The sequence below is a fragment of the Brassica napus genome, chromosome C3 (assembly GCF_020379485.1).
Source record: "Brassica napus cultivar Da-Ae chromosome C3, Da-Ae, whole genome shotgun sequence".
NCBI classification, from domain to species: Eukaryota; Viridiplantae; Streptophyta; class Magnoliopsida; order Brassicales; family Brassicaceae; genus Brassica; species Brassica napus.
This window is the reverse complement of record NC_063446.1, coordinates 6,705,963-6,723,402: the sequence shown is the minus strand read 5'-3', so window position 1 is coordinate 6,723,402 and position 17,440 is coordinate 6,705,963. Positions and strand designations below refer to the sequence as shown.

Here is a 17,440-nt window from a genome sequence, read left to right as displayed (position 1 = left end):
TCTCATCATCACACGTCACAAAATTGATTGACACACCTTTTCTCTCGAAGACCCGAACCTTCCACTTCCTATATACGGACATTGATACCGAGTGAAACTTGCTGGCCACTGATACCACAAGCCAAGGATCTGTGGTGATGAGAACATGCAAAGAACCGGACGTAACTGCCTCATGAATCATGAGTCATGATGATGTCTCTTGTGTTCTGGTCCATGTCGCCGTGAGTAGCCGAGACAGTATGGTCGCAGCCTCTCATTTTGTCAGCGAGCCAGTCCATCTTCGAATACAGCAAACACTGCATATTTTTTGCCAAGTGTGTGGACCAATTTGATCATCACTATTATAAGATTTCAACTGAACTGTTGTTGAGTTTTATACCCTTCAGTCTTATGGTTATATGGACTTGTGTGTGCAGTGACTAAACAATTACATTGGGAAGTGGAATTACTGAAACTTCTTCTGTCTTATGGCATCAATTGTGGGACATACATAGTGTTCTGTGTGTTTTAGTACTTCGATTTACTTGAAGATCTTTGTTGTCACAGTCTAGATGAGTTTTGTTTTGCTCGCTTAATCAAAATTGAGTAGAAATCAGTCCCCTTTAGATGATTACAATATTGCTATGCATTTGGTACGAAGTTGTCTATTGTCATTAGTTATTATCTCTTTGTTTTGCTTGCGGGAAAATAAAAGTGATCTGTGAGGGTTAATCAGATATACAGTTTCTAACTAATGTATTGAGACCCCATCTTTGCATATGTAATTGAGAAAGATTGTGTGTTTTTTCTCAAAAAAAAGATAGAGTGGTTTGCTACATGTACCTAATGGCCAAGCCACAAATAGTGAGTATAATCTTGATGATTTCAGATGTAGTTTTCATATCTTCTGGGCAAGTATAATAATGTGTCTGTTTTAAAAAAAAATGAAATTCAAATTATTCATTTTATTTTTTTTCTAAAATCTCCAAATTCCATTCTAATTACCTCCTAAAATTTTTCTCAAATCCCAGTTTCTTATAAAACCCCTTGAATTTGGTATATCTCCAAATCCCCACAAATCATCGATCCAATAAGCCCCACTAAGAGTATTTTTATTTTATACTCTTGTTTTAATAGATCAGATGAAGTGAAACTGGAAAAACTAAAGTTTTAAAACGAGTATCAATATGATATAGCGAGTGAAAAATCAAATTTTCTAAAAAACAAAGTGGGATGCAAGTATGTTTTCGAGCATATTATATAGTTTATAACATTTTTTTTCCGTTTTTTGCTTTCTCATTTCTAAAGCTTCATTAATCTAATGGTTACTCGTTACAAATCATTCATACATTTATTTGTTTAAGCTCCCTGCATGGAACTCTTACCGGTTTTAATTGATTCAACGCCTAGAAATGTTGTTGCAAAGATGTTTTTAGTGAAAGCAAGAGATCGTGAGCCGTTTGTTAACTAAAGCCCATTATCACTAAGGAACTCCATACTTAACAAGAGATTCAAGGCGCTTAGAAAACCCAAAGTTGTGTATTTTTTTTTTTCAAAAACCGTAAATTTGAGGATTGGCTATATACCATTGTTGTGCGTGTAGCATACTGTACATGATACCGTTGTATAAAGTAATTGAAAAAGGTGTAAGAAAATGACACGACTTGAGATAATTGTTTCTGTTTTGCTTTGCCGGATACGTACGGCCCTTTACTTTTTCTTTTTTTTTTAACATCAGATGCTTATATTAAAACTAAATGTCCAATGGACTAAGTCGGTTACAACTGGAGAGATTTTCGACGGTAAACTGATAAGCAAAAATAACTAAGACATGACGAAAGATAGATGTGACTAAAGAGAGAAGAGATCCGTAGAAAAGCTTCACCTGTAGTCGTAAAATCTGCGTTAGAAAAAACGCAAAGAAGTCGAATTCGACGTTGAAGATCCCAATCAATGGGTTTTGAGAACAATAAATCTGTGAACCTCCGTAGATAAAGAACCGTGGATTTACAATATGACATTCACATACATTGTTAATGACATTAAAAATATTAAAAATATTAAAAGCTAACGATTTTAACCTCTCATAACAACACCAAAAAGAAACAAAACAATTAAGCGTATGGAATAAATGACAATTGACAAGACATCAGTTTCATGTTCACGCTTGGAGATTCGAATAGTCAACTTTGTTTCACTCTTTTGTCTGCCACTTTTTTTTGTTTGAAACTTTTGTTTAACAAAGTTAACAGAAATGCATATACACTTTGATTGTGTTCTCTTCTCGTCTTTTTATCAGCCATGTCCTCTTCTTTTTATTCTCCTTATTTTCTTTGATAATCCCATCTAATCATCTATTCAATTAAACCTACCATATGCAGGAAAACTTTATAGGCAACATCTTTTTGACTATTCTACTGCATGAATCTTGAATTTCATGGTCACTTGTTTTCCTTAATACTATATTTAAATCAGAGTTATTTTTGGGTTTATCCTCTAGAGTAAACTTATAGGTTCAGCAACCAATAAGATTTTGTTATTTCATATTTGATATCTTAAAAAAAACAAAATATTGTCAATTTATATTATGTTTTTAAAATAAAAAGATAAAAAATAAATAAATATAATAGTAATTATAAAAAAAAATTCAAAAAGATATTTTTAACGTTGTCAACAAAAAATTAAACCCTAAACCCTAAATCCTAAACCCTTGGGTAAACCCTAAATTTTTGGATAAATCCTAAACTCTAAATCAAAAAAACTAAAATACTAAACCCTAAACCCTTGAGTGTTTTAGTGTTTAGTGTTTTTTATTTATAGTTTAGGATTTAGTGTTTTGCTGACGACGTTAAAAATATTTTTTTATAATTACTACTATTTTTTATTAATTTTTTTTTTATTTTAAAAACATAATATAATTTGACAATATTTTATTTTTTTTTAAAAAAAATATTGAATATGAAATAATACAATCCTATTGGTTTGTGGAGCTAAAGGTTCATCCTAGGAGATAACCCAAAAATAAGTATTTAAATCACATGTTTATTCTTCTTCTTAGGTTCTAAATTTTGCCTATGTGCTTCAGGCCTTTTCGAATGCTTCTTTGGCAGCATTTTGTCCTGCACAAAAGAATTCCCAACGCTACATTTTTGAAGGTTTATATTATAATCATTGCTATATTTCCAATTCCAACCAAACCAATGTAGATTCAGTAACTTTCTAAATATGTTTTAGTTACTATATACAATACATGGCGTGGCTTATAGTAAAACTACAAATGATTATACAAAATCTAATTGTGACCCGTTGGAAAATGTACACAAAAGGTCCAAAACCATTATAATTTAGCATTGTTTCATAGCCAAACAATTCATATCACTAATCTGTCGCTATTTTCGATTGTTTAAGGATATGTTAACTCTTAGTGGATGGATATATAATCAAGGTAGGATAAGACGCTATAAGAAAGTGACATGGAGATTCGGATAAGAACGCAATAAAATGATGAACTGAGATTACATTATGCATAGTATCCTCCTCTATGCATAAGAATATATATACCTATATATATATATATAAGAACACGAATTTGTTGTTTATAATTTATCCACTAACAAGTTGAAAGTTTACAGCGATTGAAGCTTGCATAGTGACTTGCACCATAAGATACAGTTCTCTTTTCTTAAGTATGTTGTCTTTTACGTGGTCCATCGCGAAATTCTTTGTTTCTCTCGATTAAATTTCTAAGTTGAGATTCTAGGTCATGGACCTACCAATAACGATACAGGAATTGTTATATAGCATATATAATCACACTTTGGAATGGTGATTTTACATGTTTATATTATTCCCTAACATTTATCATATAGTTTTTTTGTTTGTTTTTATTTTACAATTTCTGAAAGTGATTTCATTGAGTAATTGATGAGTGCTTATTAAAACAATAATTTTAGCATTCAACAATATACCTTAATATTTGGTCAGACAAAATAAGACATATCATCAACCACAATTGAGTTCTATGTCCCTGCTCGGTTTACACTCAACTAACGTTCCAAACAATGATTTATCATGTGTGGAGATAATAGTATGGGAGACGGCACCATCGAGGAAACTACCTCCTTATAATAGACAAATTGGTATGTGATCATATTGACCTTCGCTACAGAGAAGCTACAAACTCTCTTCTTCTTTTTTTGCTAAAAGTTAAATATCATAGATATGAAAAGAGATTTACAGAAAATAGAATCTAGAGCATCTTACACCATGGCAAAAAAAATAATAAAAAAACATAGTGATAATAGGTTGATCAACGCATCTACTTGGACGTGAGACTTAGGAAGTGCTTCCTCTCTCGTCTGCAGTGATAGTATTGCGCATCTCTTTGTCTATAAGCCGGTGGATAGAATCTGGAGGCAAGACAATGCGGTTGTGCAAGGACATTGTTTTCCTGTATCTACAAGTGGTAAATTACAGATTGTGCAGCTGGCTTCCTGTAGACATTGTTTCTCTGTTTCCACAAGTGGCTACCAACTCTTACATCGGTGATTTTGAAAGAAACTTCATTAATACTATGTGCTTAACTATCTCTCCTTGATAATGTAAAGTGATATTCTCTATTTATGCTATATAATATAAAACCTGATAAGACTTGGAGGTTTTATATCATACAACTTGAAAATGTAAAGTGATATTCTCTATTTTCCTATACTTTTTATATTATCTTAAAAAACTTATATAACGTAGCTCAACTCTTCGACTATAAAATGTCTGAACCCTGTAACCTGTTGACAATAAAAGAAAGTATGCATCTTACATATGTATGTTTATGATTTATGAATGAATAATAAGTATTTTCAGAACACAAACTTATTATTTCACATCACTCTATCAACATGTATGTATCATAGTTATATCATCTTTTAATACTGTTGAATTGATATGTGGAGTGCAAGCATGTACAGTGGTATGAACTCTTTTCACAGATATATTGAATATAGTTAATTTTAATATTAATTTCCATCATAAAGTAACTATGTATACTAAGTATTAATAGTTATACTATTATCCAATATCTCTATTTTACTATTCATTATGCAATTGCAATAGCGTGCCATTCACGAACACAAGAATTTGAGATAAAATTTGGATTTTATATTGAAGTAAGATATTGTTATTAGAAGTGGACAAAGGAAAAACATGTTCGCAACCATTCCCGTCTAAGTTCTTTCAAAAGATGTACATAATACTGATAACATATTTCTACAAATCGCTGACCAAATATTTGTTACAAAGTACAAATTTTATATGCTTTGACTGATTAGAGTATATATATATATAAATATATATATCGGATTAACATTTATTACCCCCCCCCCCCCCTTAAATATCTTAATTTATAATCTGTATAGAACTTATCAAGAAAATTAACATGAACATAACAAATCATGCGAAACAAATCTTGTTGTGTTGTGTCTGTAATAAAGAGACAAAATGCTCAGCGCAAACTTAGCCGATTGTTTAGATTATAATCCCACAATCATGGTCTAATCTTGTTCTAATCATTCCCTTATTCTTCTTTCTAAGAAAAAACGATTATGAATTAATTAATTTTATAGTGATCAGATCTGATCTTTAGTTTTTATTATTTATTTTTGCTTCAATCTATAGGTAAGTGGACATTATGGGAGCGTTATGTGTGTCATTGTTGCTATTGGTTGAAGTCGTACGGCGAATTTACATAAACGAATCAACTTGATGAATATTTTTAGCTTTATAACTCAGTCCCATTCAGGCATTCACTTCCCATGTGCCATCCTGAGAGCAACTTTGCTATAATTATTTAATCATATATATATTTAACAAATGATATACTCGGTTCAACATATACTCTACCCCAATACATGTAAGGGATCTAATTTGTAAGACAACGAAGCGTTTCATGTTTCTCTATTTTGATATTTTGATATTTTTAAAAATTAGATTTAAGTTAACCAATTATTTTGGCAATTAAGATAATAACTTTATTATTTATAGAGATGCAATTACAATAGGAAATTATCAATCAGTTATGGTTTTTTTTTGGGTAAAAAGTCAATTATAGGGGGTTGGTGGTAGATGCAGATACTTTAGACATCCAAAATTTAATCAAAAATCATGTATATTAACTAATCAAGTTTTGCTTTTCTTTAAAAAATTTACAGTAAAAAAATCTCTACAAAATTAAAAAGAATAGAGATCTTTATTTTTATAACAAAAAAATACTGATTTACAAAGTTACATTAAAAAAATTCACAAAATAAATCTATACAGCTTAAATTCTACAGCAAAAAACACAGATCTACGACTCATTCCAATCACTTCCATAATATTTTTTTTTTTTAAGTTAACAGCCAGTTATAGTTTCACAGAAACTAATCACAAAATTGAGAAATTTCACAATTAAAGTTATAGTTTCACATAAACTAATCACAAAATTGAGAAATTTCACAAAATTTTAATTCTTGATGGCAACTTTGCAAAAACCCATCAATATAATTATAACATTCTTATGATAAATTTCTAAAACAGTATAAGAATGGATGATATGAAGGTACATGCATAGTGTTATATAGACATTCTTCTCCATTAAAAAAGCGTCATAATGGTGGACGCAATCTATCGTATAATTATCCGTATGCGTTTTATCCAATACATAGTAAGGTATATATAAAGTACATACTACATATTATGTATTGTAGACTAATCGTCATTCGTCACATGAAGTATTAATGTCGTCCCATCGTAGGACAAATAGATTTGAGGTGAACAACAACATAGTCCAACCATCCTTTTTAACTTTATTTTGGTCGCTTCATCTTACACGTCTCCTCATAATCAATCACATAAAATGCATTCAGTTTCCATGACACCCCCCCCCCCCCCAAAAAAAAATGTAGGGGTATTATATTTTACCATGGCTTATCATAAACTACTGGTACAAAATAACTAAGTACATATGAGAAAATGATTTAAATCACAATGCCTCAATATATGTATCTAAGTTTTTCTGGATCTTTTTGAGTTTTTTTTTTTTTTGACATCGGAAATAAAACTTATACGAAACTAGTTAGCAACTTCTTGGACAGCGTCTGGAGCTAGCCAACTTGGTGCAAAGCAGTTGACGAACGATGATCCGAAAACGCGTGATCTTCCCCCTTTGGCTAGAGAGTCTGCACGTATGTTCGCAGATCTTGGAATGTATGCTATGGAGAAGTCAATAAACTCAGCCGATAAAGCTTTGATCTCGTCTAATTCAGATGCCATTGCAGGCCAATCTTCGTCATCCCTTATCAGCTTGATTAGTTGTTCACAATCAGACTCAAAACGTACCGCTCTGATTCCTTGCCTCAGCACTTCCTGCATCGCCCACAGTAGCCCTTCGGCTTCGGTGTGGAGTGGGGATACGGCGACACTTAGTCCATGTGCTCCAAATAGAATCGGTATGTCGTCCTCCAGCTATACGAAGCCCATTCCGACTCTGTCTCTTTCGTTTATCCAAAATGCATCAGTTTGACATCTCCATCTAGCTGTGAGAAGCTCTTGTATACTAGTACTGTGTCGTGTTCTTCGTTGTTCGTCCCTCTCACCCTCTGTGTCTTCCGATATTCTCTGCGCTAGTGTCCAGCTCTCTGCTTCTTTAACCGCAAGTTGCAGTGAGTCCAACAGCGTGATATCCTTGTCTTTGAAGATCTTCTCGTTACGCGCTTTCCAGATATACCAAACGATCCATGGGAATGCGGCCAGTACCTCTGACCTCACTCCAGTTTCTTTAGCACGAAATAACAAGAAATCTATGTTTGAGTATAGAGAGTTACTCGGGAACAGCCCCGGAGAAGATGGTATATCAGATAGAGCCTAACATTGTAGGGCCGGTGGGCACTCAAAGATTGTGTGATTGATAGATTCATTTTCATCACCGCATCGAACACATATACTTTCATTAGCACAATGTCTCACTTTAAGTTGCTTCGCCGTCGCTAGGTATCATGTTGTAACTTGCCATAGAAAGTGTTTAAGTTTTCATGGGGCTTTGAGCTTCCATGTTGCTTTCTTCAGTTCCGTTGTACTAGGTTCCGTTACAACGTTCGGGTTGGCCGCAGAGTGGAGCTCGTGGGCTCTTTTGTAGCCTGATCGCACCGAGTATACTCCGGACTTCGTAAAATCCCAGAAGTAACTATCATGTCGACCTGTGCGGCTCACCCGGAGTGATGTAATCCTGGGAATATCCTCCGTGGCGATGACTGCGTTTAGTATCTCTAGATTCCAAGACTGATTCTGAGCATCAATTAGATGATGAACGCGGAAGTCTTCGTCTCAGACGTTGTCAATGCTAAGTGGTGCTCTCGCTGGTTGCGTTGGGAGCCAGGGCTCCTCCCATACTTTCGTTGTATGTCCATTTCCTATCTTCTTCCGGAGACCCTTGTGAAGAACTTCTTTTGAGGCTAATAAGCTTTGCCATCCATAGGATGGGTTGTTTGCCTTCTGCACATTCATCGGGTTTGTGTGTCTGTAATATCTACCTTTTAGAACTCGAGCTAAGAGAGAGTGAGGATACTGAAGTAATCTCCACAACTGTTTTGCTAGTAAGGCAAGGTTGAACGCGTGAAAGTCACGGAAACCAAGTCCGCCCTCGTCCATAGGTACACAGATTTTATCCCAAGCTACCCAATGAAGTCCCTTATTATTGATCTTGGTGCTCCACCAGAAACGCGAGACTGCACTCATTAATTTCTTCGTAATTCCTTGTGGTAAGAGGTAACATGACATGGTGAAAGATGGTACCGCTTGGGCGACCGCTTTGATCTGGATCTCCTTACCACCTTTTGATAGCAATTTCGTCGACCAAGAGTTTGTGCGATCATTCAATCGCTCTGGACGTAGCTAAAAACTTGTTTCTTAGACCCACATATCTTTTCAGGTAGTCTGAGGTACATACCCATTCCACCTTCTTGATTTATGGCTAGTGACCTTTTCAGGTCATTTTTTTAGAACGCTACTACCTTAGAACCGAACATCACTGAAGATTTTGATTTGTTCAGTTGTTGTCCTGAGGCGTTGCTGTAGACGTCAATGATTTTCATCAGCTCACTGCATTCTCCCTGGTCCGCCTTGGAAAAAACAGGTTGTCATCGGCAAAGAGTAGGTGCGAGACTGGCGGGCTGGCTCGTGCAATCTTTAGGCCAGTGAGCTTCTTTTCCTGCTCCGCATTCTTAAGCTGAGAGATGAGCACTTCTGTGCAAAGTATAAATAGAAATGGTGACAGAGGGTCACCCTGTCGCAGTCCGCGAGATGGTGTGATATTTCCTTTTGCTTCCCCATTGATGAGGACTTGGTAAGATACCGACGAGATGCAGCACATGATCCTATTGATCCATCTCCCGTTGAAGCCCATCCTTTCCATTAGTTCTTCCAGGAAACTCCATTCCACACGATCATAAGCTTTACTCATATCTGTCTTTATCGCCACATATTTGCTTTGGCAGCTCGGGTTCGTACGTAGTGCGTAGAACATCTCTTGCGCGATCAAGATATTATCTGTAATGAGTCTACGAGACACAAAGGCTGATTGTGTTTCCGAAATTAACTTGGTGATAATTTTGTTCACAAGATGATCTTGTAGCTTACGTTGCACAAGCTCATAGGCCGGAATTCAGACATTGATCTTGGCCTCTCCGTCTTTGATATCAGACAAATATTAGTCTGATTAGTTTATCTGCGTTTATTCACACCATTCAAAAATAAATTTTTTGAAACTAAAATTATATTGGTAAGCTTTTTCTCACCAAAGGAATTTAGTTTTATAAAAGTATAAACTGTCCACAACTCTAAAACATATATTGATTTTATAATTGTTTTTTGTTTAGATTTTTCTAGTTATTAGCTGCTAGAAATAAATAATTGATCAATCAGTTTTACTTGGCTGGTTAGAAAGTACCATAAATTTAAAAACCGATCGGACCCAAAAGAACTTAATTAAAGAAAGCGAAACAAGCATGAGAGATTAGTACGAAAACGTAATCTTTTTCAATCTTTAAACGACAAAAGTCTTAATGAAACAAATGTACAGATGACACCGATGTGTCCTCATTGATCTTAAGTAATTAAAATTAATTGAATTCTTTTGAAACAATTCAAACTGAAATGACTTATACGCTTATAAACTCACGCAAGGCAAAACGTGATATATCATATATCTAAAGTGGGTTCACTGTGGTGCAGTCCACATCTTATCTGGTACGAACTCCTTGTGAACCGTTGGTAGATATATTGATCGTACGGTGAGCGATGATTTAATTTATTGGGGGTTAACATCATCTTACATGTTTAAGCCGAGTCAAAAGCTTTATCACGGCAAGTGTTCATTGCCATTACTGGAAATTTGATAAGAGAGCTTTAATCTTAAGTCTTTCTTTTGTCATAAGTTAATGAACCTAATAGCTGTTTTGATTGAAATCCTATTCACATTTGTGTATACCTTTTTACGATTAACTTTTCTCTTAGTTCCATTTTATGTTTTTTTTTTGACTAAATCCATTTTATGTTTTACTGACCAATTATACATCTTAATATTTGGAGATTGAAAAATGTAACCCTTAAATACAAATTTATGAACTACATTATCTTTTTTTTTTTAAATGTAACCCTTAATACAAGTTAATGATATAATCTATATAAATTTCTGAAACTTGATGCATGCATTCAATAAACTTACAAAGTACAATAGAATTAATTTGAGTGAGTTCATTTTCTCAGAATATACAAATTAATGATATAATCTATATAAATTTCTGAAACTTGATGCCATTAACAAACTTACAAAGTACAATAGAATTAATTTGAGTGAGTTCATTTTCTCAGAATCAAACGGCTTTAGATAAAAAAAACAATTATTACAATCACATGCATAGTTACATACTTCATTTTGATTTTTGAACGTGACATCATCTTAAAGGTTGCTTAGCAAAGTCATATAAATAGAATTTCTAATTATGTGATCATCTTTATCTCATGTTATTTTTGGTATGAATTAAATTTGAACATAAACAGATTTCTTGGTTATGCTTAGAAAACTTTGGTATAGTTTTGGTATGAATAGAAAATTCTAAGGATTTTGCACATACCCTATAGTAATTTACGCAAACATATGGTGTAAATAAATTTCAAATAGAAAAGGCATAAAACCTACAACACTCAAACTAAAACTGATATCTTCTATGTCTGGTCTAAACAACTACCACATGGGATATAATTTTTAAGGTGTTCAACACTCTGAAACGATACCATTAAATATAATTACATGTATTGAGTAAAATATAATTCTCTGAAGGAAAATAATATTAGATGGACCGACAAAGGGTTCAAAGGGTGCCATTAATGGAGGCGACAACACTCGGATCCCCACTGATTCTTCCAGCTTCCATGTCTCATCTCTATAATCTCTCTCTCTCTCCCCATAATTTACAGTCGAAGTTGCACCCAACATGAGTTTTGAGGAAACCTATACGCACCTTTACACCTTATATATAAGGCCCCTCATGCCCGAAACCTTCAAACACACTTCTCTCTTCTTAATTATCTCTCTAACCTCTCTCTTCTCTCTCACTAAACATTTAGGTATGGACTTTCAGCCAAACACATCCCTACGTCTAAGCCTACCAAGTTACAAGAACCATCAACTAAACCTGGAACTTGTCCTTGACCCTTCTTCTATGTCCTCCTCTTCCTCATCTTCCACAAACTCATCATCATGTTTGGAGCAGCCTAGGGTCTTCTCTTGTAACTATTGTCAAAGAAAATTTTACAGCTCTCAGGCTCTAGGTGGCCATCAAAACGCTCATAAGCTAGAGAGAACCTTAGCCAAGAAGAGTCGTGAACTCTTTAGATCCTCAACTACTGTTGATGTCGATCAGCCTTATCCATTCTCCGGCCGGTTTGAGCTCTACGGCCGTGGCTATGAAGGATTTGTCGAAAGCGGTGGCCCCAGGGACTTCTCAGGCCGTCGTGTGCCGGAGAGTGGTATCGATCAGGATCAAGAGATGAGTCACCTTGACTTGTCGTTAAGGCTTTAAAATAATGTTCTAGTCGTATAATCGTATCAATGTTTTTTTTTTCTTTTTTTTTTTGAAAAAAATCGTATCAATGTTAATCCTTTAATTAATTGCTTTTCGATAAGTCTATTGTTAAGCTAGACGGACTTTCAACCTAAAACCAATTGGTGATAAGTGGAGTGGTCCATCTATCTTATATATTACTTAGGATCCCTTCCAACTACCGATGTGGAACACTTTTGTGTCTAATACGCCCATTCGAGATGATGGCTCTTTGAGCGTCAATCTCGGAATGCTCGGGCAAGGATCGATAGGCCAACTTTGGGCCAGATCGATGGATCGGATTAGACTTCGTGGATCGGGCTCTGATACCATGTTAAGCTAGACAGACTTCCAACCTAAAACCAATTGATGATAAATGGAGTGGTCCATCTATCTTATATATTACTTGGATCCCTTCCAACTATCGATGTGGGACACTTTTTGTCTAATATCTATTTCTTATGTTAAATCGAGCTCACGTTGTAACTATAGTCCTCAATTTAAATCAAACTCTTGTTTTGAAAGACGGTACCTATATTTTTGCGTTATTGATTAATTTTCGAACTAAAAAGCTTTTTAAAACAAGTAAAAAATGCAGGAACGGTTATTTTAATTATGCATAGTATGAGCCCACATATTACTGGATTATAAAATGGATGAGTGTCGCTTATATATCATACATTATTGATCAATATATCAATGTGCCCCGACAAGGAGACATCTGCTGCGAAACTATACTTAGTTAAGTAAATTTCTATATACGTATATATATACTTAATATTTATCCACACACATGACATCAACAAAAACATACCTATACGTATATTTCCGTATATTTCACTAATAATTATATATTCCTCTCTTGAGTACGTCACCAAGTCATAAGTTTTGTTTTTACCTTTTTCTCACTAGTATTTTAACGAATATCCGAGGTTTTCATGATATTTTCTCCTATATGTACACCATGTTTGGACTTTCTGACAAGTTTGATATATCTAATTATTGAATAGAAACTACATGTACAAAATTTATATGTTATCTATACTATAATTCAAAATTTTGATGCGGAATTGGAAAGAGTAATCTTGACTAACCAAGAGATTAGAATTATAACTACTGATAAGAAAATAAAAATGAGATGCATGGTATACTTTTACTTTTTAGTTTTTACTATCACAAATCAAAGATTTTGTTAAGTACACACCATACAAAAATAAAATAACAAAAGTCGATAAATCAAATGCCACATGACAATGTTTTCAACTAGCTGCAGCTTATTCTGTTTATTATTATTATATTACAATTTTTTTCACTAATTTTGGCCAACTTATAACATCTTGCTACAAATTGTACCGTTCTAAAAGTAAATTAATTAAGAGAGGACTTATCACGAAAAAAGGTTGTTGGTGTATCGTTATTTGTTGAATTGTAAAAGCTATCAGCCTCCTAATACGGAAAACTAGTTTTGAAAAGCTATTACTTGTACTTGGTCCTTTATTATTCATCACGCAGTTGCTTCTTGTTTTTAAGCATATGACAGCCGGCACCAGGCAACACCATAGTTTGCAGTGCCATATTGAAATGAATAAAACATGTTAGAAATTTTGTTTTATATAACCTTGAATATAGCTAAAAAAAAATACTTCGAAAGTTCATTACATATATAAGGTGCAAATATTAAAATGCATTCTTATGCTGGTACATTGCATAAACATATATGTGGCTATCTAATTTAATTTTGATTGGTCTAGCCGGTTATTATTTTGACTTGATATATGGACTTGAACAAAATAAAATTGACCCGACCGAAGGTATATCTGGTGGCGTGTATTAATTAGATGAGAGAATGCACGGAATTAAAAATATGACTTTTAGATTCAATAATGCAATGTCTGAATTGAGCAAGTCACGATGATCACTTCGTGAAGATAATGTTTCCCTTCTTCATGACCCTAAAAGTGATGTTAATTTGAACACAAGAAAAAAAAAATCACAAAGAAAATGAAAAAGCGAACTCCGTTTTTGATTCTTAGTCGTTTCAGAATTCTACTGTTTTAAAAATAAATTATTTTTATTTTTATATGTATAGATATAGATATTGTTCCTTTTTATTAATTTACTCTACATTAATTAAAGATAGAATTTAAATAACATTTAAGAAACAAGGTTAAGATGGTTATTGTTAAAGTTTCATGATAATATGAATGAAAAGTTTAGAACATCTAATAACTGGAAACGGAAAAACAACTAATTAAAAGATGTTTCAGTTGCATAATTTCAGTTGCATAGTTCAGTTACAAAAAAAAAAAAAAAACTATTAGGTTTCTTGTAATAGCTAAGTAAAAAAAAACCTATTAAGTCTCATCTTTATTTGTATGTAAAGTCTAAAAACCGTATTGTCTTGTTTAAAAGCAAAAATTATTGTGAAGCACGTATACTAAGTGTTGGAAACATAATTCAACTTGTTTTACGAATAAGTTTGGTACTATCATGTATACAATTTTTTGAAACCTCCGATAATCATGGGTTTACAAATCTGTGGACAATGAATTTTCCGGAGTTCAATCTTTTTACTGGAAAGAAATCTAAGACCGAGTAACAAAAAACATAGATTTTATTTCCCGATTTGGGTAATAATTTGAAGTTATCGTCTTCCATTTCTTATAATTTATAATAACCTTTTTGCAGGGTCAACAAATAAAATAGTTTCAAACCGTTTCATTGTTAAAATACTAATCATCTCTTTCACGTCTAAATCGATACATTGAATCTTGATAGCTTTTGTTGACATGTGATTGAATAGATGTTTAAGAGATGAGTGTTATCGTCCAAACACGAATGCAACCTTCTAAACTTTATTAGTTACCAATCTTGTCCATCATTTACAACAGAACAACAAGCTTTTTCTAGTGGAACTTGCTTTGTTATCATCTCATTTTTATCGATCTTCGTTTTGTTTTGCTTGTTCTATAAATACCGAGTAAGAGTTTAAGACGGAATGAATTAACATGCGGATCCAAAAGTGTCGTATCAATCTAAGTCTTTTTTATAAGATATATACAATGATAGTTTTTCAACATATATTATAAGAGCGAGACAGATGCATGGGATATGAGTTAGACTAGTTCAACTACAATGATTACGTTCTGATTTACGATCAATCAGACGTCAGAATTCTATATGTTATGCATGTGAGTTTAAAAGGATTTTATACATGTAGTTGAATTATCAAGTGACGTAGAGTTAAGTTAATCCAGGTTTAAGTCTGATTATGGGCTTATTTATGTGTCAAAAGCCCACTTGCTCTAGCTAGGGTTGAATCAAATATTATTAATGTTTTAAGATATGAAAATCAACAGTGTAATCAAATTATAACAGATGATGAGTTGATGACCCAAAAATTAAACAATTACTCAATATGGTAAGCAAATCTTAGAAACTCAAAAGAATAACCAAATCAAATAAAAGAATCATGAAGTTAAATTAAAAGAAAGAAACTGCACCAAGCTCTTGAATTTTCCCGGTAACACGATATATCAGCCGAGGTTGCATTCCGTGGGTAGACCTTGAGGGAACCTCTTGAAATCATTACAATAGTTATAGATCATGTAGTCATCTTGTACCCACTTCATCTGTCCAAGCTGATTGGAGTTAAGTGTTGTCCACATCCACGAGTTGCTATTCGCATTGCACGTAACCCAATTCCATACTGAAGTCCTGCTACAGCAGTCCACATCATTGAAACTCCTGTAAGAAGCGCTGAATGGAGCGTTAGTCCAATCAGTCTTGACTCGACCACCCTGAGTTGCCCAATCATCAGCTTCCCATAGGCTTGAGTAGATCTTCATCGGCTGGCTCTTCGGGTAAGCCACACCGTGAGCCTCATTGTTCTTGAACACCCTGATTGGGATACCGTCCACTAGAAAGCTTTTGAGATTCCAAGAAAAACAAAACACCAAATCAAAAACCATTACAAAAACCATTTGTTAGAATATTTTTAATAATCCAATGGATTGAGTAAAAAGTAAGTCTGAATAGATTTTTTATTAGTGTTACAAAAAACAAAAAGATTTTTTATAAGTTAAATGGATTGGAAACAAATTTGCTTTAATGTGAAGTAAAATGTTGGTTTTAATATGGAGAATAGTCATCATATTTTATAAGCCCGGTGCTTCATGGATCAGGTGGTTGAACCAAATTATACTTACATGATGTTGAGAGGGTTCCAAAGGACGGTGTAAGTGTGGAAATCCGCCGTTGGATCGAACCAGAGATAGAACTGCATTTCACGGTTACCTTTACCTCCTGTGAACACATTTGTATGGAGAACATAGGGCTGTCCAGTAACATTACCCAAGAACTCGAAGTCGATCTCATCCCATGTCTCGCCTTTAGAGGAAAGCTGCGAAAACATTCTTTAAATCAGATTCAAAAATCATACAATCAACGTCACAAAATATAAGCATGAAAAGAGATAAATGTTTACGTACGTAGTAAGCAGTGACGGTTCCAGCTGAGTTTCCGGCAACAAGTTTCATCTTCATATCGATCTTTCCGAATAGATACTCTTTCTTGGATTGAAAACCTGAACCGGAGATCTTGTCGAGAGTGCAAGTTAATAGGTGTCCAGACTCAAATATGTTGGCACGACCATCGCCCCATGTGATATCGAAGTTGTCATAGAAACTTCCGGTGGATACGCCGATCAAGAGCAGGAGAGACGACGACAACAACAACATAGACTGTTTGGTCGCAAAAGCCGCCATGTTTCTTTTCTCTTTGGTCGTTGTTGAAAAGAAAATGTTTTCTGATGGTTTGAAAATGATCGGAGCTTTGTGTTTATATAGGGAAAGAAAATTTGAAAATGAGTGCAATATTATAGGTTCATGGAGTCCCATTATGGACGTGGTAGCTAGTCTTACACTAACGATTTTTAATTGTCATTATATGAATTGAGTTATGTCGGCCTATAAACATACATTAGTCGTCCACCTTACGTATAAATTATACATGCAGGTGATATTTTTCCCTTCAAAGTTTTTTGTTTTGTTTTTGAAGTTTATATTTTTGCCATATTTAATCTTCTTTTCTTTCTTTTTGGTTCATGCATTTTGGCTCGAATTTGTAAGTTTGGTTCATATAATAAATTTGGAATAAATAATGCTTTTTAACAGATCAGTACCATGTTTAGTTAATGTGTACAATTAATTAAGCAACAACTGGAAATATATGTTTTGTTTTTCACATTTTTGGTAAAATACACCGGCGGTTTTTTGTCTTTTTTTAAAAAAAATTTAGGACGGACATGTCAGCCACATATATTATGTAAG

General features: G+C 33.9%; 2 protein-coding genes across 2 annotated transcripts; one reads left to right on the top strand and one right to left on the bottom strand.

Annotated features, from left to right (window-relative positions):
* Window positions 1–11,399: 11,399 nt before the first annotated feature.
* On the top strand, window positions 11,400–12,192 carry LOC106386126 (zinc finger protein 2-like). The gene has a single exon (XM_022698819.2). The coding sequence runs from the start codon at window positions 11,502–11,504 to the stop codon at window positions 12,087–12,089; it is 588 nt and encodes a 195-aa protein (XP_022554540.1). The 5' UTR covers window positions 11,400–11,501; the 3' UTR covers window positions 12,090–12,192.
* Window positions 12,193–14,160: 1,968 nt separating this feature from the next.
* Window positions 14,161–16,936, bottom strand: LOC111204348 (putative xyloglucan endotransglucosylase/hydrolase protein 13). The gene is made up of 3 exons (XM_022698825.2): window positions 16,601–16,936; window positions 16,319–16,512; window positions 14,161–16,037 (listed from the first exon to the last, which is right to left on the bottom strand). The coding sequence occupies exons 1-3, from the start codon at window positions 16,874–16,876 to the stop codon at window positions 15,647–15,649; spliced, it is 861 nt and encodes a 286-aa protein (XP_022554546.1). The 5' UTR covers window positions 16,877–16,936; the 3' UTR covers window positions 14,161–15,646.
* Between the last annotated feature and the right edge of the window lie 504 nt (window positions 16,937–17,440).